Source organism: Mesoplodon mirus, assembly GCF_964341445.2.
Source record: "Mesoplodon mirus genome assembly, chromosome: 5".
NCBI classification, from domain to species: Eukaryota; Metazoa; Chordata; class Mammalia; order Artiodactyla; family Ziphiidae; genus Mesoplodon; species Mesoplodon mirus.
Window position 1 is genome coordinate 66,091,647 of NC_138980.1, and position 22,813 is coordinate 66,114,459.

General features: G+C 42.0%; 2 protein-coding genes across 2 annotated transcripts; both read right to left on the reverse strand.

Annotated features, from left to right (window-relative positions):
- Positions 1–665: 665 nt before the first annotated feature.
- Positions 666–17,517, reverse strand: LOC309805360 (uncharacterized protein). The gene is given in 3 exon segments (XM_082623285.1): positions 666–3,420; positions 3,422–3,663; positions 14,959–17,517. Coding segments are annotated over 3 exon segments (5,151 nt in total). The 5' UTR covers positions 17,353–17,517; the 3' UTR covers positions 666–905.
- On the reverse strand, positions 5,853–8,518 carry LOC309804747 (protocadherin beta-18-like). The gene has a single exon (XM_082622305.1). It carries the CDS (start codon positions 8,315–8,317, stop codon positions 5,927–5,929), a length of 2,391 nt encoding a protein of 796 aa, XP_082478431.1. The 5' UTR covers positions 8,318–8,518; the 3' UTR covers positions 5,853–5,926.
- Positions 17,518–22,813: the final 5,296 nt, after the last annotated feature.

A 22,813-nucleotide genomic window follows, 5' to 3' on the forward strand; every position in this document is an offset into this window, starting at 1 on the left:
TACAATGCATTTTCTTTCAAATTCCCTATTAACCAGAACAATGTCGTAATCCAAAGGCAAGCAGATATTGGAATGCTGTGTCATCAAAAGCTCCTCTAGGCAGAATTTGGAGGTCACTTGAGAATTAGTCTCCAACAGCAAGGGACAATTGCAGGCAATGCATTACTTGGTCACGTCTAAAGAACTCCTTAAACATAGTCAACCTGGTATCAGTAAACTCTTTAACAGGATCACAACTTCAGTTAGATATAAGGAAGAACTTACAAATATTTTCAACATTAATTTAGATGAGAAAGAATAGATGATAAATATATACATGCATGAGATAACATATGCAATATTTCAGAGTGAAAGTCTAATGATTACAAGTGTGATTTTCTAAATAAATAGCATGAAATTATACATGTTGCTGCCTATTGGTAAAACAAAAATCCAAACAAAGCTTGGAAGAAATTGGACATAAGTAAATATAAATTGATTCCACTCCAAACAGAAGAAGGGTTATAGACAAGTCTAACTGTGTAAATAATAAAAACTTTAAAAACTTCCAGTAATTAAAAAATGAAGTATGATAAAAAGGGATCAGACATTTTTATGTAGTGTCATATAGTGAGAAATGTACTTTTAAACTTAGAATTACTTTTATTCTGAGGCTTTCATATTATCATTTAGAAATAAATACTAAAAGTTTAATCAGAAATATGAAATTTCCTGATATAAAATTTTTACTAACAATAATTGTAAAAATAATTATAGGACAAACAGACCAACAAAACAATGAGTAGTATTACTAAGAAAAACTAGAAAAGAAGAAAAACAAGAAGCATTAAAGATTACTACTAGGTCAAAAAAGGGAAAGGTGTAGGAGACAAAACTAATGTTCGCAGTGGGGAAGTTTCAGATACTTAACTATTCTGTAAGGTTGAACTTCTTTCTGACTTCCTCCCAAGGTCCGATTCTAGAATATTGGGGAAGACAGGCTTCAAGAATTTGAACTCATTACTCCCAGAGCCTCCCGTCAGACACACCTCGTACTGGTAGCTATGGGACAGGGTCCCCGTGCCGCTGACGTCCACCAGGTGGCCCGGAAAGGGGCCCCCGGGCACCGAGCAGCGACCCACCGAGGCCGCCCCGCCCCTCCTGCACAGCCGCACCGCGACGAACACCAGAACCGAGAAGAGGAAGAGCGACGACACAGACGCCAAGGCGACCACCAGGTAGACGGTGAGTGGGGCGGCCAGGGCCGCGTCCGCCGCTTCCGCTTCCGGGGCCGGCAGGTAGGGCTGCGAGAAGCCGTCCACCAGCAGCACGTGCAGCGTGACGCTTGCTGACAGCGGCGGCTCGCCGTTGTCCTTGACCAGCACCACCAGCCTGTGCTTGGCCGCGTCGCGCTCGCTCAGCAGCCGGGCCGTGCGCACCTCGCCGTTGTGCGCCCACACGCGGAAGAGCCCGGGCTCCGTGGCCTTGAGCAGCTGGTACGACAGCCAGGCGTTCTGGCCCGAGTCGCCGTCCACCGCCACCACCTTGGTCACCAGGTAGCCCGCCTCGGCCGCCCTGGGCACCAGCTCGGTGCAGGGCGCCGAGGCGTTCTGCAGCGGGTACAGCACAAAGGGCGCGTTGTCGTTGTCGTCCTCCACGAGCACGCGCACCAGCGCCTGGCTGCTGAGCGCGGGCGAGCCGTGGTCGGCGGCGCCCACGCGGAACTCGAACGCCCGCAGGGCCTCGTAGTCCAGGGACCTCAGGGCGAACAGGTGGCCGTTGTCCGGGTTGATGGACACCAGGGAAGCCAGGGGCACGTGCGGGTCGAGGGGCGGCAGCAGCGAGTAGGTGACCTGGGCGTTGGCGCCCGCGTCTCTGTCTGTGGCGCGGACGGTGCCGATGTGCAGGGCGGGGCTGTTGTTCTCGCGGACGGACAGGGTGTAGGAGGTCTGGGTGAAGGCGGGGGCGTTGTCGTTGACGTCGGCCACCAGCACGGTTATGTTGTGCTGGGTTTCCAGTCTCGGTGTCCCCATATCTGTGACGGTGATGGTGATATTATATTGGGCTTTACTCTCTCTGTCCAGCGCCCCATTTGTTACTAGGGTGTAGAACTTCTCTGCAGATGGTTTCAGGAGGAAGGGGAGATCATCCTGGATGGAGCAAGTCACCCTTCCGTTGTCCCCTGAGTCTCGGTCTCGAATCCTAAACAGGGCCACTTCTGTCTCGGGGGAATTTTCAGGAATGGGGCTGGTAAGTGATGAAATAGTTAGTTCTGGGGAGTTATCGTTAACATCCATCACCTCAATGGAGACAGAGCATTTTCCAGAAAGCCCCCCACCATCAGACGCATCTATATACAGCTCATATGAGGATATTGTCTCAAAATCTAGTTTTTTAATTAGTCGAACTTCTCCTGAAATGCTGCTTAGCTCAAAAGTTGTGCTTATCTCTTGAGAACTATAAAAAAGGGAATATGATATCTCTCCGTTTGTTCCAGTGTCCAAATCCCTGGCTGAGACCGTGACAACTAGGGTGCCTACAGGGCTGTTCTCTGGGACCTGCACCTGGTAGTGCGTCTGTGCAAACTCAGGGGCGTTGTCATTAACGTCCAAGACCGAGATTCGGACTTGGGTGGTGCCAGACCTGGGCGGAGAGCCGCCATCCAGCGCTGTGAGGGTTAATCTGAGCTCGGCCTGCTCTTCTCGATCCAGCTCTTTGTCCAGCACCAGCTCTGGGTATTTCCTGCCGTCCCCCCAGTTTCGGGTGGAAACATGGAAGTAAGAGTTGTGACTGATATTGTAGTTTTGGATGTTGTTGTTGCCCACGTCCAAATCCTGGGCTGTTTTCAGAGGAAACACTGTCCCAGGAGGGCTAGTCTCTAGGATTTTCAGCGTCATTTCTCTTTCAGGAAACTCAGGAGAATGATCGTTTATGTCTCTCACCAGTAGCTCAGCTCGAAATACTCCCAGTGGTTTTTTCAGTAACACTTGGAAATGCATTACACATGGATCTGTGGGGCCGCACATCTCCTCCCGGTCCAGCTTCTCACTTAATATCAACTCCCCAGTCTGTAGATCAAGCTGCAACCAGGGTTCGTTGTCCTCGGAGACCACCCGGGCTTCTCGCGCAGCTAGCTCCCCCACTCCCAGCCCCAGGTCCTTAGCAAGGTTGGCCACAAAGGAGCCGCTCTCAGTTTCCTCCATCACGAAATAGCGACGGGATTCCCAGCCTGCCAGAGCCACTCCCAGCAAGAGAAAGAGAATCAGGACTTGCCTTTGTTTAGGAAAGCGCTCCCCTCCGGCCTCCATCTTTACTCCCACAAACGCCTTTCCAGGAACAGGGGCCAGCTCTATCTTAGGTAGAAATGGGACTGAGACAGTGGTGGATCTCCCAGTGGGTAACCTGTCCAGAAATGTCGGCGAGCAGCATTCCCTGGAGTTTTTGGTGCTGAGCTTTGCTTACAGGTTTTTCTCTTCCGCTGGAGATCTGAGGTAGAATTCGTCGCATTTCCTGGGCTTTTTTTTTTTTTTTTTTTGACGTCTTAGCCTGCAGCGCCATCATGCGTTGTCTTCGAAAAGAATTGCTGCAATTTAATTCTCTCTGTATATAATAATCTAGATGGCTATTGGGAGTTTGGAAATGGTTTGGGGGAGATGATGTAATCAGAAAACCATGCAAGTATAACTATTCATTCCTTCATTCAAAGGAGTGTGACTGATATCTATGTACTAGGCTCTGAAATACATCAGTAAGCAATCCAGACATTGTCCCTATCTTCTAGAACCTGTCGTCTGGGTGGGGTATTCTGAGGAGAACTGAGAAGTGAAAGAAGACTGAAAAGTGATCAGTCATCTTGTAAAAATAACAGTACATACCTATGTGATTTCTTAAAGTTCTCCAGCAAAAAGTTTGAATTCCTCTAGATTTCCTTTCAAATTCTAGGCACCCTATATGCCAGAATTGTGGTTTCCATTGGTTGAATCATATCAAGGAAAAAGCTATTAGTTCATTCCAATTTATAATACCCTTTCTACATAAGGTCAGAGATTTTATGATTTTATGAAACTTTCAAACTGTGGAAAAATGCATATGAGGGCACTTCCCATATCTCCTCCTGCTTTTTCTCCCTAGCATTGGTCACCATCTTATACAGCATATATGTACACATTTAATTGTTTCTTTTCTGTGTCACTCTTGAGTTTAAGAACTTTGTTTTGTTCACTTCTACATCCATCAACATCTACAATAGTTCCTGGCACCTAGTAGATACTCAACAAATATTTGTTAAATAGATCAATGAATAAATTAATTTTACAATTCTGATAGATGGATTCTCCTCCTAATGTAGAAGCACCCTGTTTTGCTAACATCCTAGTTCATTGTATGAGCTAAATAAACAAGACAGCATGTTCTCAAGTGACTTTTTTTCTATGCTCCTTTGAATAGTAATTTGAAATAATTCAAAATGATCTAAAATGTTTTTTCACTGTATGACAAAATACCGTGGTTCCCCTAAGCAAAGGAATATATTATAAAAAAGAAAGAACATAATAACAAGGCTATACTGAGCCTACAAATAAGGCATACATCTCTTAGAACACATTTTACATTATCAGTGTTATTTTGCAGTAAAGCTGTTACGACACTAATGATATTCAAAAACTTGTAGAATTTTCTAAGAATTTCTAATTTCTATTAAACACTCCAAAGACTGTACAGTTTGGATATATCCATCAATTATTCTCAAAATTGTATATTCTAACAAACGCTTTTTCTTGTCCCTTACAGACTACTAATATTCCACAACCTTTTGATCCTAAATATTACATTAATATGAAAACCACAATTTTAACATCTCAAATTAATAGTAAGGTCCTATCCATGCAAGCATATCTAAAAGTGCTTTTGATAAGAGAACAAATCCACTTAGCTATCTTATTTAGAGGGAAATTTATTTTAAAATTTCATATTTCCAAAAGCTCAAGAGAGAAAGCACATTTGGGAGCGATTGGAAAATCCACAGTGAGGCATCTCCTTCCTTTTTGTCTCTAAGTAGATTGGCTTTCTGTGCTTCTTTCATGTATTTAGCCAACATGGTATCACTTTCTTGTTAAGTTTCTAACAGAGATACTATAACCAGTTTCTAAAGTCATTTTTTAAAGCATAGATAATGAGATTGGGTCAGCTTGGATCAGTAATGTCTATCACCTTGTCTTGTTGTTTGAAATCACAGAGGGAGGTGGGTCATATAAAATAAACATGGCTGCAACAGTACATTTTTACTGAAGAGAGAAGTTTCCAGAAACAGATGGGGTGGGCTAGACAGACACCACAAAAGGAATCTATTATTTAAATATCCTAAAATAACCTAATAATCTTTCAATACTGCTCATATATTATATACTGCATGTTGATAAAAAAAGAGAAAACACCGTTAACTATAGGATAAATTGTAGTCTTTTCTATTTAATAGTACTGTGAAACAAAAACATGCCATTTTTCAGATATTTCTACATTTAAAAGTTTAAGACAAGGAGGCATCAGATTAAACAGAAGATTTACTAATAATTCATTATATTTGTATCATGCTCATCTCCTAAGTAACCACAACATCAAAAATTTAGAAAAAATTTCTGGACAACAATCAGAGAATGGGTTTGGGGTCATCTTCAAATCAATAGTGCTTGATGATGAAAAGTTGAAAAACTAACAAATATTCATGACTTTTCAGTAATGAAGTAAAATTGAAAGTTCTTTGTCTCAATCAAAATAGAAATAATAGTAAGTATGAGTATATTCTCAAATAAAATTTCTAATCTCCTTAACTAGCAAAATGAAATCAGAAAAAAAAAATCAAGAAATTCTATACGGCCAAAAAGCTGATGGAAACAGTATATTTAGAGAAAACTAACTTTCATCCCGAATGCTCTGAAAAACCAAAAAATTCCTAATTGAATCCAAAACCATTTATAAACTTTGAGTTTTCCTCTACATCATTTACAGACTCCTGATGATTGGAGGCAACAGACTTCAGAAACTTGAACTCGCTGGTCCCAGAGCCCCGCTTCAGACACACCTCGTACTGGTAGCTCTGGGACAAGGTCCCCGTGCCGCTGACGTCCACCAGGTGGCCCGGAAAGTGGCCTTCGGGCACCGAGCAGCGACCCACCGAGGCCGCCCCGCCCCTCCTGCACAGCCGCACCGCGATGAACACCAGCACCGAGAATAGGAAGAGCGACGACACCGACACCAAGGCCACCACCAGGTAGACGGTGAGCTGGGCGGCCGGGGCCGCGTCCGCCGCTTCCGCTTCCGGGGCCGGCAGGTAGGGCTGCGAGAAGCCGTCCACCAGCAGCACGTGCAGCGTGACGCTGGCCGACAGCGGCGGCTCGCCGTTGTCCTTGACCAGCACCACCAGCCTGTGCTTGGCCGCGTCGCGCTCGCTCAGCAGCCGGGCCGTGCGCACCTCGCCGTTGTGCGCCCACACGCGGAAGAGCCCGGGCTCCGTGGCCTTGAGCAGCTGGTACGACAGCCAGGCGTTCTGGCCCGAGTCACCGTCCACCGCCACCACCTTGGTCACCAGGTAGCCCGCCTCGGCCGCCCTGGGCACCAGCTCGGTGCAGGGCGCCGAGGCGTTCTGCAGCGGGTACAGCACAAAGGGCGCGTTGTCGTTGTCGTCCTCCACGAGCACGCGCACCAGCGCCTGGCTGCTGAGCGCGGGCGAGCCGCGGTCGGCGGCGCCCACGCGGAACTCGAACGCTCTTAGGGCCTCGTAGTCCAGGGACCTCAGGGCGAACAGGTGGCCGTTGTCCGGGTTGATGGACACCAGGGAAGCCAGGGGCACGTGCGGGTCGAGGGGCGGCAGCAGCGAGTAGGTGACCTGGGCGTTGGCGCCCGCGTCTCTGTCTGTGGCGCGGACGGTGCCGATGTGCAGGGCGGGGCTGTTGTTCTCGCGGACGGACAGGGTGTAGGAGGTCTGGGTGAAGGCGGGGGCGTTGTCGTTGACGTCGGCCACCAGCACGGTTATGTTGTGCTCGGTTTTCAGCCTGGGGGTTCCCATATCTGTGACGGAGATGGTGACGTTGTACTGGGCTCTGCTCTCTCTGTCCAGAGGGCTCTCTGTTACCAGGGTGTAGAAATTTTTGAAGGTAGGCTTCAAGAGAAAGGGGAGATTGTCCTGAATTGAGCAAACCATCCTCCCGTTGTCCCCAGAGTCTTGGTCTCGTAGGCTAAAGACAGCGACTACCATTTCAGGTGACGAATTTTCCGGTATGGGGCTGGTAAGAGATGTTATGACTATTTCTGGTGGGTTGTCATTCACATCTACAACACTAACTAAAATTGCCGATTTTCCTGAAAGGCTCCCACCGTCAATGGCCTGAATATTTATTGTATAAGACTTAATTAACTCGAAATCCAGAAGTGCTTTTAAACGGACTTCGCCAGAAATGGGATGGATTTCAAATGTTTTCCGTATGTCTCTGGAGACGTGGGGAAATGAATAAGATAGTTCTCCATTTATTCCTGCATCTAAATCTGTAGCAGACACCTTGACGACCAAGGAGTCCAGAGGGCTGTTTTCTGGTACCAAAACCTCATAGACGGACCTCTCAAACTCTGGGGCATTGTCATTGATATCTGAGACCAACACACGCACCAGTGCAGTTGCAGACCTGGGCGGAGACCCACCATCCAGGGCTGTTAGTGTTAATCTAAGTTCAGGCTCCTTTTCTCGATCCAGAGGTTGGTCCAGCAACAGCTCTGCGTATTTTCTACCCTCCTCACTGTCTTGCAGTTTAAGGTGGAAATGAGGATTGGGGCTTAGTGTGTAGTTTTGAACAGCATTCTTTCCTACATCCAAGTCCTGAGCACTATCCATTTGGAATGAGGTTCCTGGAGTAGCACTTTCTGAGATTTTCAGAAGTATATGTTTGTCTAGAAACGTGGGAGTGTGATCATTTATGTCTTTGACCCTAAGCTCAGCTCGAAAAAATTGCAAAGGATTTTCAACTAATATCTGGAAATTTAATATGCATGGCTCGGTGAGATCGCAAAGCGCCTCCCGGTCCAGTTTCTCATTTAAGATCAAGTTGCCAGTCTGCCGATCCAACTGCAAGTATGGTTTATAGTCATCAAAGATGACTCTGGCCCCCCGCGCAGCCAGGTCTTCCACGCCCAAACCTATGTCTTTCACCACGTTGCCTATAAAAGAGCCGATCTCCGTTTCCTCTGCCACAGAATAGCGCCAGGTCTCTGAATACACCAAAGACCCTCCCAGGAAAACAAAGAAAAGCAGCGCTTGCCTTATCTGCTGAGGGCTTCCTTCTCCCGGCTCCATGGCTCCCTGGCTCCCTAGCCAAACGTCTTTCCGCGGAAATATTTCAATTCAGTCTCAAACTGCTCCTCTCAGCTATTAGCCTGGACCATTGAGAATCTATAGACTTGCAATTCGGTGGCAAGGGCGTTGTTGGCTCCCTAGCTTTCTCTTGAAAGCCTCTTTTTTATCACCACTGCTTCTCTGGAGCTCTCAGTTCCAGTGGTTCACAGTAACCAGAGCATCTGATAGTACAAAAAGTTCCCCATCTTATCCTGCAGCGCCACCACGCGACTCTGAGGAGTCTCAGGTTTTAAACAAAGCCAAATAAGTTTGAGACAAAATATTAATTTATCTTGCGTGTTTGTTGATGACTCTGAATTATACTTTCTCCTATATTCCTATTTTCTTTTCTCAGTTTTGTTCTTGTGATGCTGTTACTGTTCAGTCTTTAACACAATAAACCACAATCTCTAGAGCTGTGGTGGCTATAAAAAGCATAATTAAGATATAGTCCCAACCTCAAATAAGTTATGCTATCTCTGTGAAGACAACACAACTAAACAACCTAAACAACTAAAAATAGTTAAGAGAACTTTTTAATGTAATTGACTTAGTGAGCAAGAGGTTTCCAGGAAAATTGGAAACGGGAACCAAAGATCTTAGTCTTCTTTAGATATCAGCAAATGTGCTTTGAAAAGACAATAAAGATAATGTCATGTATTTAAAACTGAACTGGTATGTACAAATAATTGTTTGGGGGAGGCTGGACATTTCAGGCTGAGTAAATGGTACTGTTTATTTAGGGATACTCCATAAGTGTAGTCAAAAGTAAGTGCTCAACAATAGTGAATAATGTAAGACATATCCAGTTTCTGGTAACATTTTTAAAAAGTTGAACAAACTAGAACCCAGTTTAGTTGTGGAACTGAATTCTGTTTTGTAGACCCAGGACTTCCAGAGACATAATTCTAAATATATTATCATCCATTCATTAATTTTTTCAGCAAATATTTATTGAGCATACACTTTGTGTTAGGGATAGAGTGGTAAACAGACAAACATAGTTTCTGTCCTGAAAGATGGAGGCAGAAAAGTGGTCACACATTTAAAATAGAGCATAATGAATGCCATGATAGCAAAAGTTCATGTTAATATAAGAGCATAGATGAGGGTCATCTAACCAGGATTTGAAGTAGAGGAAAGACTTTTCCAGAAAAAGTTTTTTCTAATTTGATACATGAAAAACGAGTTTGAGTAATCCAAACAAAAATTGGGTGTGGGGTAAAATTTCCAGCAAGCTAAAAACATGATTGTGCAAATCCAAAAATGAAAGAAGTATTTTGGAAGAACTGAAATAGGATCAGTATGGCTGAGCCATAGAGTAAGAGGAGAGAATTGGTGAGAGTTGAGATTGGAAAGATCAGCAAGTATTTTGTAAGCCATGCCAAGTCATTTGGAATCTACATCAATAGAAATGCAAGATTATTAAAGTGTTTTAAATAGAAAAGTGACATGACCGTGTTCTTATTTTTCAAGATCATCCTGTTTCAGAGTTGAAGATAAATCACAGAGGAGTTAAGACTAGAGGCAAGGGATGGATTAGAAGTTGTTCCATTAATACAGGTAAGAGATAATATTGCTGTCACCTAGAAATGCAGTTATAGAGTTGTATTAGAATGATAAAGATAAAATATACAGGATATGGTGATTAGACACAGAGTAGAATAAGAAGGAGTAAAAGTCAATGTACTTTTTTTCAGGCTTAGGGAACTGGGAGAGTGTTAGTGCTAGTAACTGATAGAGTAAACACAGGAAGAGGAGAAATAGGAACATGTTTAGAGCTGGAGAAGACATTTAGTTTTGAGGGATAGAAAGTTTTAATTTACTGCTTTTTTTTTTTTTTTTTTTTTTTTTGCGGTATGCGGGCCTCTCACTGTTGTGGCCTCTCCCGTCGCGGAGCACAGGCTCCGGACGCGCAGGCTCAGCGGCCATGGCTCACGGGCCCAGCCACTCCGCGGCACGTGGGATCTTCCTGGACCAGGGCACAAACCCGTGTCCCCTGCATCGGCAGGTGGACTCTCAACCACTGCGCCACCAGGGAAGCCCGAAAGTTTTAATTTAAAACACGTTGAGTTTGAGGTGTCCATAGAGTATCCATATAAATTGTTACATAAATGATCTTACATTATATAAATTAAGTTGAGGAAAGAGGTTTGGGCTGCAGAGACAAATGTGGGATTTATTGGTATGACTGGTGATTGAAGCCCTTTGAGAAAGAATGTAAGTTGTAGATTAAGAGAAGTACGTTTGAATTTGTGATTTCAGAGGCGCAGCTCTAAAAGACTACCATTTTCAGAAATTGGCCATGGTCATATAGATCTACTAGATTAGGGTAGAATTAGATGTCACCAGGGATGACGAAGGCTAGAAACAGAGTAGGTCAAACTCCTGGACTCAGAACTGTGGCAAGGGAGGGACAGAGTAAAACTATAAAGTTATATTTGAAAAATAGCTTTATACCACTTCTTTCCCATGATCTTGATTAATTTAAAACCAACTGACATCCAGTTGATTTGATTCTCTCATTTGATGACTCATATGCAGAGACTATTTAGGCAGGAAGGTTTACTGATTTCTTTCAGCACTTGGAAGGTATCTTTCTTTTAGTTTCCATTAATACTGTTGAGAAATTGTCAACATGGAACATAGCTTTCAGTCTGTCATGTGTTTAAAGATAAAATGTCTTTTTCCTATGACTTTTCTTTAAAAAGAAAAGTCTTTTGAAATTTGTCTTGTCTTTCTGAAATTTCACAATGATGTTTCCAGGTATGGTTATCTTTCATTTATCCTGTTAGGTTTATTTGGGTGTATTGAATCTGTGCATTAAGGTTTTCATCAATTCTGGACAATTCCCAGCCATTATTCTTTCTCATCTCTCCTGAAATTCTGGTTAAATATATGTTAAACTTTTTTACTCTGTTCTGCATTTCTAACCACCTCCTCCATATTTTCCACCTTATTAACACTGAGCTATATGTGGGGTAAGTTATAGTCTGACCTATCTTTCACTCCACAAATTCTTTATTTCACTGCATCTAGTTTTCTATTAAATCTTTTATTCAGTTTAAAATTTTGATTATCATATTTTTCAGTTCTAGGAGCTCTATTTGGTTCTTTCTTAATCTTTCACATTTTATTGTTTCTTGTTCCCTGTACATTTTCAGGTGTAACTTTTATTTCAGTTAAAGTTGTTAGCTTCTTGTAGACTGTTTCTGATAATCAAAATATTTGAAGTGTTTGCAAGTTTATGTGTGTTTGCAAGTGTTTTATGTTTTCTGCTGGCCCTCACTCATGGTGTCATGTTTCCCTGTGCATGCAGTTATCTTTATATTCAAGTTAAGAACATAAAAATTATTTATATGAATAGTTCTAGGATTAAGATGAATAAACCTTCTTTCGTAGAAGGTCTGCATTTGGTTCTATCAGGATCTGGGAGCACTATTTGTCAATGACCACCTTAAATCAAGTTCAACGCTAAAACTCAAGTTCAAGGCTGAAATTGCATACAAGGGCTCATCCATTTCCAGTTTAATACTGCCATAAAGATGTCATTCTTAGGATTCCATATTTATTAAAGTGAGGTTCTTCTATCAGCTTCTCAGTTTGTCAGGCTTTGATTTCCTCCCCCGTATACACCATCAAAATAGAGGTTCACATATCCCAGAATTCCAATTGTTCCCAAGGAAAAAAGTGGACTTGGGGCTGATTTTCTCTCTCTGAGTTACCTTTAAACATTAACTGTGACCTGACAATATATTAGTGTTTTATTAGCTATTTTTTTTCAGTGGAAGTGTTGGTGTACGTAATGTATACCACCCTTATTAAAAAGGTAAATTCTCAAGGATATTGTTATGTCTTAAAATGACAAGCAAATTTTTAGCTTTCATGGAGTATGGGAAATTGATCTTATTGAGAGGATAGAGAAATAATGTGTTTTTTTAAACCAACTTCATCTGATCAATACTAAATCAACTCTATAATGCTGCAATCAATTTAAACAATGTCTTATCATTGACATTGGTATAGCTCACACTTCTGTCTGCACTCCTATGTAGAAACACGCATCTTCTTTCCTACATTTGTTCCTTCTTCTCTTCTTCCAATGTTTATATATTTGTATATTTCTATAAGTTTAAGATATTATGTATTATATGGATATATATGGTATGTACAATAAATCTCAGGCTCTTTCTTCCTTTTGAAACATTTGGAATTTATTCATGTGGTTGTCTGTACACCTAGTTCACTCCTTTTGAGTGCAGTGGCATAATAATCCTTCACAAACATGTTCCACATTTTATTTATCAATTGCTTTACTGATGGATATGTAGATAGACTCCTATTCTTTGCTTTCCCAAGATGAACGTTAGCATGCACTTCATTTTGTAAAGCTGTGTAAGAATTTTCTGGCTTATATGCCCCAAAGTAGAATTGCTGCATCATAAAGTATGTACATACTAAATTTCATTAAATACTATTGAAACTCCTTCAAAATGGGGTGTATATGCAATTTCCTATGGTTCCACTTGATGGAAATTTGTCATCTTTACTAATGCTGTGGGTATAAACTGCTATTTTATCATGTGTATCAGCAACTAATGAGGTTGAGTATCACTTCATGTTCTTCTCAGACTTTCTGTTTTCCCCTCTTTTGAATTTCCTTTCCCTTTTGTCCTTTTAAAAATATTCTATTGGCTCTCCCGACTTTCTGACTTTTGCTATCTGTAAAACTTATCTGAATTATCTAAATATTAATCCTTTTCAGTGAAAATGCTGCAAGTAGCTTCTCCCTGTCTGTCATCTGCTAGCTTGTCTGGGCTATCCTCTAGTTTTGAGGTAGTAATATTTGTCAATTTTTATCCTTATTGTTTGTACTTTTAAAACCTTGTTTAAGAAATTGAAATCAATAATAAGGTCATAAAGATATTTTTACTTGGACTTGTTACATTTTTTCCAGTTAAATATTTCAAATTCACCTCTTAGATCCACATGAAGTTTATTTTTATATCACATGAGATAAGGATTTTGTTTCTTTATATAGTGAGCCAGTTTTCCCAATAACATTGCTAAGTAATCAGTCTCTTCCCCCCCACCCCAGGTGATTTTGTCACCTCTTCAATCATCACCAAATTTTCTTATATAAAATATCTGACCTTGAATTCCATTCTATCTGGTAGTGTACAAGTTTGTTTCTGTATCATTCAAATAGGATATTTTGTTATCTACTCTTACTCTTATGCATAAGAAGCATAAGCTTTGCTTCTTATGACTCTGAGAGATAAAGAGGGCCCAAACATTCTTTTTCAGGATTGTACTGCTTAAATATCTATTTAATAAAATTCTCACAACTAGTAAATATCTGTTGCAACACAAAATAAGACCAGTAAAAACTGCATGAAGCAAAGAAAAAAATTCCTAAGAAAACTGGAATTTATTTTACCCATTTCACTATGTCAAGCAAAATTGCATTTTACTACATCATCTAGTCTATAATATTTAATTTTATGAGAGAAATCACAGAAATGTATATGCACAGTAGCTCTATATCCACACTACATTCTAGTTACCAAAGTGTCCACTGAACTGTACACTTATAGATTGGAGACATTATAATTTGGAACACCATGAGACATCTATAAACCATTAATATAGACCCATTCCTTCTTTGTGAACATCTGAGAGAGGCCACAAAGTATTAAGGATGTTTTTATATATACTTTTAAAAATCAATAGAAAAGTGAACCTAATTTATTTCTCTACCAGTTTGAATTTTCATTTTAATTTCTTAAGAAGTTTTTATCTGTACTCTTCTGATGGAGGAGTATTTACTCAAGATGATACCATGAACATATGAGTTACATAATGAACAATATAAAATAATACAAATTTAAACCAGCAACTGTGGTATATTGAAAGAAAACAAAATAGCAACATAAAATCCCGGAACATTATAAGACTCCTCCCCCCAAACAGCATCAACGACAACAGTAAAAAAAAGGAAAATTACTTAAGAAATCAATAATTTTCAGTGTGGTCACTTTTATCTTGTCATAAAGTGAATTCTTGAAAAACACTATATAACAAAAAACAAACAAACAAATAAGATACCCTACTACTGAATACTGGAGAGGTGGCACTTTTACCCTTTGTGATCAAAATTTTCAAAGGGAATAGTGCAGTAAAATCCAATATACTTTCCACCCAGCTTCAACAGCACTTTTAATTTTTGCTGTATCTATGCTTTGATGAAATGTCTAGAAGTAAATTACATACATTGTGGCATTTGCTCTTAATACTTGAGTTTGCACCTCCAAATAATAACATCGTCTTGCATAACAATGCCATTATCAGAACAAAAAATTAGCAATAACTCCATTACTATGACATTTTGACCAAATGTATGAAAAAGCAGAACACAGATTATTCTTCCATGTCATTATAGCCACAAATAAAGATTTTTAAAGCAACTGTGAGGAGAACATGAGAAATGATAATGCATGCAACTACCGTCCAAGGTAAAATCTATTACAGATTGGCAAAATGGATCCACAGTTTGCCAAGAATGACAAAAGATTAGAAGTTTAAAGTAAATTATTTTATTGAATGTTGAATCCAAAGCTATTCCTAAAGTTCTCATTTTCCCCTATATGCCTACCGGTGTCTTGGACTGGAAGATTAGGGATAATCGGCTTCAGAAATTTAAACTCATTCGTCCCAGTACCTCCCATGAGACACACCTCGTACTGGTAGCTCTGGGACAGGGTCCCCGTGCCGCTGACGTCCACCAGGTGGCCCGGAAAGGGGCCCTCGGGCACCGAGCAGCGACCCACCGAGGCCGCCCCGCCCCTCCTGCACAGCCGCACCGCGACAAACACCAGCACCGAGAAGAGGAAGAGCGACGACACCGACACCAAGGCGACCACCAGGTAGACGGTGAGCGGGGCGGCCGGGGCCGCGTCCGCCGCTTCCGCCTCCGGGGCCGGCAGGTAGGGCTGCGAGAAGCCGTCCACCAGCAGCACGTGCAGCGTGACGCTGGCCGACAGCGGCGGCTCGCCGTTGTCCTTGACCAGCACCACCAGCCTGTGCTTGGCCGCGTCGCGCTCGCTCAGCAGCCGGGCCGTGCGCACCTCGCCGTTGTGCGCCCACACGCCGAAGAGCCCGGGCTCCGTGGCCTTGAGCAGCTGGTACGACAGCCAGGCGTTCTGGCCCGAGTCACCGTCCACCGCCACCACCTTGGTCACCAGGTAGCCCGCCTCGGCCGCCCTGGGCACCAGCTCGGTGCAGGGCGCCGAGGCGTTCTGCAGCGGGTACAGCACAAAGGGCGCGTTGTCGTTGTCGTCCTCCACGAGCACGCGCACCAGCGCCTGGCTGCTGAGCGCGGGCGAGCCGTGGTCGGCGGCGCCCACGCGGAACTCGAACGCCCGCAGGGCCTCGTAGTCCAGGGACCTCAGGGCGAACAGGTGGCCGTTGTCCGGGTTGATGGACACCAGGGAGGCCAGGGGCACGTGCGGGTCGAGGGGCGGCAGCAGCGAGTAGGTGACCTGGGCGTTGGCGCCCGCGTCTCTGTCTGTGGCGCGGACGGTGCCGATGTGCAGGGCGGGGCTGTTGTTCTCGCGGACGGACAGGGTGTAGGAGGTCTGGGTGAAGGCGGGGGCGTTGTCGTTGACGTCGGACACCATCACGGTTATGTTGTGCTCGGTTTTCAGCCTGGGGCTTCCCATGTCAGTGACGGTGATGGTGATGTTGTACTCGGCTCTTTCCTCTCTGTCCAGTGCTTTTTCTGCAACTAGAGTGAAAAAGTTCTTGAAGGTTCGTTTCAGAAAAAATGGGAGGTCATCTTGAATAGAGCAAACGACCCCCCCATTTTCCCCAGCGTCTTGGTCTCGGACACTAAAAAGAGCCACAAGGGTCTCTGAGGCGTTCTCTGGAATTATCTTTGTAATTGATGACATGGTCACTTCTGGTGGATTGTCATTTATATCTATTACTTTAACCAGAAGAGTGCATTCTTCCGAAAGACCCCCACCATCTGTTGCCTGAATATTTATAATGTATGACTGTATTGCTTCAAAATCCAAGTGTGATCGCAAATGAACTTCCCCAGATAGTGGATTGATTTCAAATGTTTTACGAATATCTTCTGATGCATGAAAAAATGTGTAAGATATTTTCCCATAGTTTCCTGCATCCAAATCCTTAGCAGAGATGGTGATAATCCAAGAGCCAACAGGTGTGTCCTCCAGGACCTGCACCTCGTAGAGCTTCTGAGGAAACTCTGGGGCATTGTCATTGATGTCCAAGACCTTGATGAGGACCAAAGTTGTCCCAGACCTGGGCGGGGATCCACCATCCAGTGCTATGAGTGTTAATGTGAGCTCAGGCTCCTCCTCATGGTCCAACGCTCTGTGCAGGACTAGTTCAGGGTATATCTTTCCATCATCACTGTCTTGAATTTTAATGTAGAAGTGAGAATTCGGGCTAACTGTGTAGTTTTGGAGACTGTTGCTTCCTACATCCAAATCTTGGGCACTCTCCATTAGGAATGTGGTTCCAATAGTGGTACTCTCTGATATTTTAATAACTATTTCCTTGTCAAGAAATGTAGGCGAGTGATCATTTATATCTTTGATATGCAGCTCAGCCCGAAAAAACTGTAAAGGGTTTTCCAGTACCATCTGAAAATGCAGCACACAGGGCTCCGTGGAGTCACACAGCTCTTCCCGGTCCAGTTTCTCATTTACGAGCAAATCCCCGGTCAGCAAATCGAGGTGCAAATGCTTTTCATTATCATCACACACTACCCGCGCCTCCCGCGAAGAGAGCTCCTCGACCCCAAGCCCCAGATCCCTTGCCAGATTGGCCACAAAAGAGCCAATTTCTGTTTCCTCTGCCACAGAATAGCGCACAGACTCAGGACCTGCCTGAGGCAATCCCAGTAAAACAAAGATAATCAGAACTTGCCTTTTCCGCAGAACGAGTGCCCCTCCGATCTCCATGGTTTCTTCAAGAAACCTCTTTTGTGGAAAAATTTAAGTTCAGCTCTAATTTTGCAAGCTGAGGCTCTGATTCTTTTTTTAGTTGGAAACTTCTAGAGAGTATATAAACCTCCAGCAGGTCTGTAGGTGAAGCTCCTTAATCTCTCTCTTTTCAGTGGGTTGGATGTTCTCTGTTCCCGTGAATAATGGAGCCCACAGTGTTGTAGAAGCACTCTTTTCATCTTATCCTGCAGCGCCACCATGTGTCTCTATGAATTTTTTCAGTAGAATTTTTTTTTCTCTTTGAACAAGTAATTCATAAATTCATCTGGAGTATTTTAAAGTAAATCCCAGACATCACGTATTTTTACCTCTAAATACTTCACTAAGTATCTTTAATAGATAAGGACTTTAAAAATATATACTATACCACTATCACGATCTACAAATTTAGTGCTGGTAGCTTAATATAATTTATATTCAATCTGTGTTTGGTTTTACACATTTTCCTCCAAAATATTTTTTACTGTCGGTTTGTTTGAATCAGTATTTAAACAAGGTTCATGAAGTGCACTGAATTATCACTGTTTTGAATGCCCGACAAGAAGAACCATTAAAATGTCCTGAACTGAAGAAATTATATTTTATTCAGGCCATTTATTGAGTAATTGCAAATATATTCTCCCCTACACTCTTGTAAACACTTACAGATTTCAGTCGATTATAGTTAGTAATGTCATTGCTTTTTTCGCTTGTATATTTTTAAAAATACATATGTGTGTCTTTATGGAGCTCACAGGCTAGAAAATTTGTCAGGCAAGTAATTAAAAGATGCCAGAATGTATGCACAGGTAAATAATAATATGTAAATACCAAGAAGGGACATCTTATACCTAGGAGACAGCATTGCATAGTGGTTATGAACATGGATCCTGGAACCAAAATGTCTACATTAGAATCCTAGTTCTGCTACTCACTATCTTAAGTCTTGGGCAAGTTGTGTACCTCTGCTTCCTTAACTGTAAAATAGGGGCAATAATAGTGTTTACCTCGTAGGATTATTATCATAGGAATCTAATGAGTTAATTTTTACAAAGTGGCTAGTAAGTGCTTGTTAAGTGCCTGTTAAAATAAATAAAATCTAATCCATATTTTTAGACATCACTGTAACCTTTCCTAAGGTATTGAACTACAAGTTGTGATCTGGAGGAGCCATTCAGGAGAAGAAGAAGTGTTTTGAACGGATATTTTAAGGAAACAGGGAAGCTAAATATGCCTCGAGCTTTAAACCATGGAAGGGGGAGAATGTTAAAATGAGATTGGGGGAAAAAAGCAGAGTAAGGACATAAACAATTATATGAGTTATAGCATGCATTTTAAAATTTATCCTAAAGGCACCTATAATACAATGTAGGATCTTAAACAGTTGATTAACATAATTACACCTGCATTTTTGAAAAATCAAAATTGGCTGAAGTATGATAATCAGTTTCAGGGGGTATAACTGGAATCAGAGAGACCAGTTAGGAGGTGATGGTAGCCTGGATGAAGGTAATACTAGTGTCGATAAGGAGAAGCGGGGTGATTAGAAAGATATTTAGAAGATAAAAATATTTAAGACCCAGTGACTGATGGCTTGCATGGGGAGAAAAAGTGGAAAGACTCAAGGATAATGAACACCTCTCTGGGTTGGTTACTGATGGTTAGTGCGTCATTCACTAAGACAGGGAATGCTGGAAAAAAAAAAACAACCACCAAGATTGAAATAGAAAAAGATAAAGTTAGCTTGGGACATGTTGATATTGAGGTAAGTGCCTGTGGAATGTGTGTGTGTGTGTGTGTGTGTGTGTGTGTGTGTGTACATATATAACCGAAACACAGAAAACAAATCTGGGCTGGAGATGTGGACTTTGAGATTCATCAGCATGTACAGGCATACCCCAGAGATATTTTGGGTTCCATTCCAGACCACTGCAATAAAGCGAGTATCTCAATAAAGTGAATCACAAATTTTTTGGTTTCCCAGTGCATATAAAAGTTATGTTTACACTATACTGTAATCTATTAAGTGTGCAATAGCATTATGTGTAAAAATACAATGTACATACCTTAACTTAAAAATACTTTATTGCTAAAAAATGTTAACTATCATCTGAGACTTCAGCAAGTCGTAATGTTTTTGCTGATGGAAGGTCTTGCCTTGATGTTGATGGCTGCTGACTGATCAGGATGATGGTTGCTGAAGGTTGGAGTAGCTGTGGCAATTTCTTAAAATAAGGCAACAATGAAGTTTGCTGCATTGATGGAGCCTTCCTTTCATGAACAGTTTCTCTGTAGCATGCAATGCTGTTTGATAGCATTTTACCCACAGTAGAACTTATTTCAAAATTGGAGTCAATCCTCTCAAACTCTGCCGCTACTTTATCAACTAAGTTTATGTAATATTCTAAATCCTTTGTTGTCATTTCAATAATCTTCACAGCATTTTCACCAGGAGTAGATTTCATCTCAAGAAACCACTTTCTTTGCTCATCCATAAGAAGCAACTCCTCATCCAGGAGAAAGTTTTACCATGAGATTGCAGCAGTTCAACCACATCTTCAGGCTCCACTTCTAATTCTAGTTCTCTTGCTATTTCCACCACAAATTAAGTTACTTCCTCCACTGAAGTCTTGAACCCCTCAAAGTCATGAGGGTTGAAATCAACTTCTTCCAAGCTCTTTTATATTGATATTTTGATCTCTTCCCATGAATCATGAATTTCTAATGGCATCCAGAATGGTGAATCTGTTCCGAAAGGTTTTCAGTTTCCTGAAATCCATTAGAGAAATCAGTATCTTTGGCAGCCAAAGCCTTATGATATGTATTTCTAAAATAGTAAGACTTGAAAGTCAAAATGAGTCCTTGATCCATGGGCTGCAGAATGGATGTTGTGTTAGCAGGCATGAAAACAATATTAATCTGGTTGTACATCTCCATCAGAGCTCCTGGGTGACCAAATGCATTGTCGATGAGCAGTAATACTTTGAAAGGAATCTTTTTCTGAGCACTAGATCTCAACAGTGGGCTTAAAATACTCAGTAAACTATGTTGTAAACAAGTGTGCTGTTACCCAGGCTTTGTTGTTCAGTTTAAAGAGCACAGGTGGAGTAGATTTAGCATAATTCTTAAGGGCCTAGGATTTTCGTAATGGTCAATAAGCATTGGCTTCAACTTAAAGTCACCAGCTGCATTAGCCCCTAACAAAAGAGTCAGCCTGTCCTTTGAAACTTTGAAGCAAGGCACCTACTTCTACTCTCTAGCTATGAAAGCCCTATATATGGCATCTTCTTCCAATATAAGACTATTTCATTGACATTGAAAATCTGTGGTATAGTGTAGCCAACTTCATGAATTATCTTAACTAGATCTTCCTGATAACTTGCTGCAGCTTCTACATCAACTTTCTGCTTCACCTTGCACTTTCACGTCCTAGAGACAGCTTCTTTCCTTAAACCTCATGAACCAGCCTCTGCTAGCTTCAAATTTTTCTTCTGCTTCTTCCTCACTTCTCTCAGCCTTCATAGAATTGAAGAGAATTGGGGCCTTTTTCTGTATTAAGCTTTGGCTTAAAGCAATGTTGTATCTGGTTTGATGTTCTATCCAGGTCACTAGAACTTTCTCCATATCAGTAATAAGGCTGTTTCACTTTATCATTCATGTGTTCTCTGGAGTAGCACTCTTTTTTTTTAATGTTTGCTTTTTTAATTAATTAGTTTATTTATTTTTGCTGTGTTGGTTCTTCGTTTCTGTGCGAGGGCTTTCTCCAGTTGTGGCAAGTGGGGGCCACTCTTCATCGCGGTGCGCGGGCCTCTCACTATCGTGGCCTCTCTTGTTGTGGAGTACAGGCTCCAGACGCGCAGGCTCAGTAGTTGTGGCTCACGGGCCTAGTTGCTCCGCGACATGTGGGATCTTCCCAGACCAGGGCTCGAACCCGTGTCCCCTGCATTAGCAGGCAGATTCTCAACCACTGCACCACCAGGGAAGCCCTGGAGTAGCACTCTTAATTTCCTTCAAGAACTTGTCCTTTGCATTCACACCTGGCTGTTTGGTGCAGGAGGCCTAGCTTTCAGCTTGTCTTGGCTTTCAGCATGCCTTTTTCACTAAGTTTAATCATTTCTGTCTTTTGATTTAAGGTGAGAGACATGTGACTCTTCCTTTCACTTGAACACTTAAGGCAAATTGTAGGATTATTAAGTGGCCTATTTTCTTTTTAAAATTTTTTTAAAATTTATTTATTTTATTTTTGGCTGAGTTGGGCCTTCATTGCTGCGTGAGGGCTTTCTCTAGTTGCAGCGAGCGGGGGCTACTCTTCTTTGAGGTGCGCGGGCTTCTCAGGCTTCTCGTTGCAGTGGCTTCTCTTGTTGCGGAGCACAGGCTCTAGGCACGTGGGCTTCAGTAGTTGTGGCTTGCAGGCTCTAGAGCGCAGGTTCAGTAGTTGTGGTGCACAGGCTTAGTTGCTCCGTGGCATGTGGGATCCTCCCAGACCAGGGATCAAACCCGTGTCCCCTGCATTGGCAGGTGGATTGTTAACCACTGCGCCACCAGGGAAGTCCCTGAACTGGTCTATTTTCAATATTGTTGTGTCTCAGGGAATAGGGAGGCCCAAGGAGAGGGAAAAAGATGGGGAACATCTAGTTGGTAGAGCAGTCAGAACACACATTTATCTATTAAGTTCACTGTCTTATATGGGTATAGTTCATGGTGCCCCCCCAAACAATTACAATAGTAACATCAAAGATCACTGATCACAGATCACCATTATATTTGTTTTATTATAACAAATATAATAAAATGAAAAGTTTGAAATATTGTGAGAACTACCAAAATGTGACACAGAGACATAAAGTGAGCAAATGCTTTGGAAAAATGGTGTTGATAGATATGCTCATTGCAGGGCTTTGAATTTGTAAAAACTTTCAATTTGTAAAAAACACACAATATCTGCAAAATGCAATAAAGTGCAATAAAATGAGGTATGCCTGTGTATGGTGTTTGAAACCATGAGATCTCTAAGAGAACCAAGCAAAAGTGTGTCAAATAAGAATAGAAGAGGCTTAGCACAGAACTCTGAGAAACATCTTCATTTAAAGGAGAGGTAAGGAAGCATTTTTTAAAAAAGACAAGGAAGATGCAGAGTTCAGAATCATGAAACTAAAAGCAAATAGCATTTCAAGGAGATGAGGAATATCGACAGTAGCAAATCCTTCAGAAAACTCAAGAAAAATAAGTATTAAAGTGGTCCATTGGATTTAAGAAGATGGTCATCGTAAGGATTCTGATAGATGTCTGCCAAAATCTGTTCTCCTTTTCTGTATAGTAATAGAACTGTACCCAGGCACATGGTGACTCAGCCTCCCTTGTAGTTAGGTGTGGCTAATTAAGTTCTCACAGATTGTGGACAGAATTTTTATTTGCTACCTCTGGGTCTGGAATGGAAGAC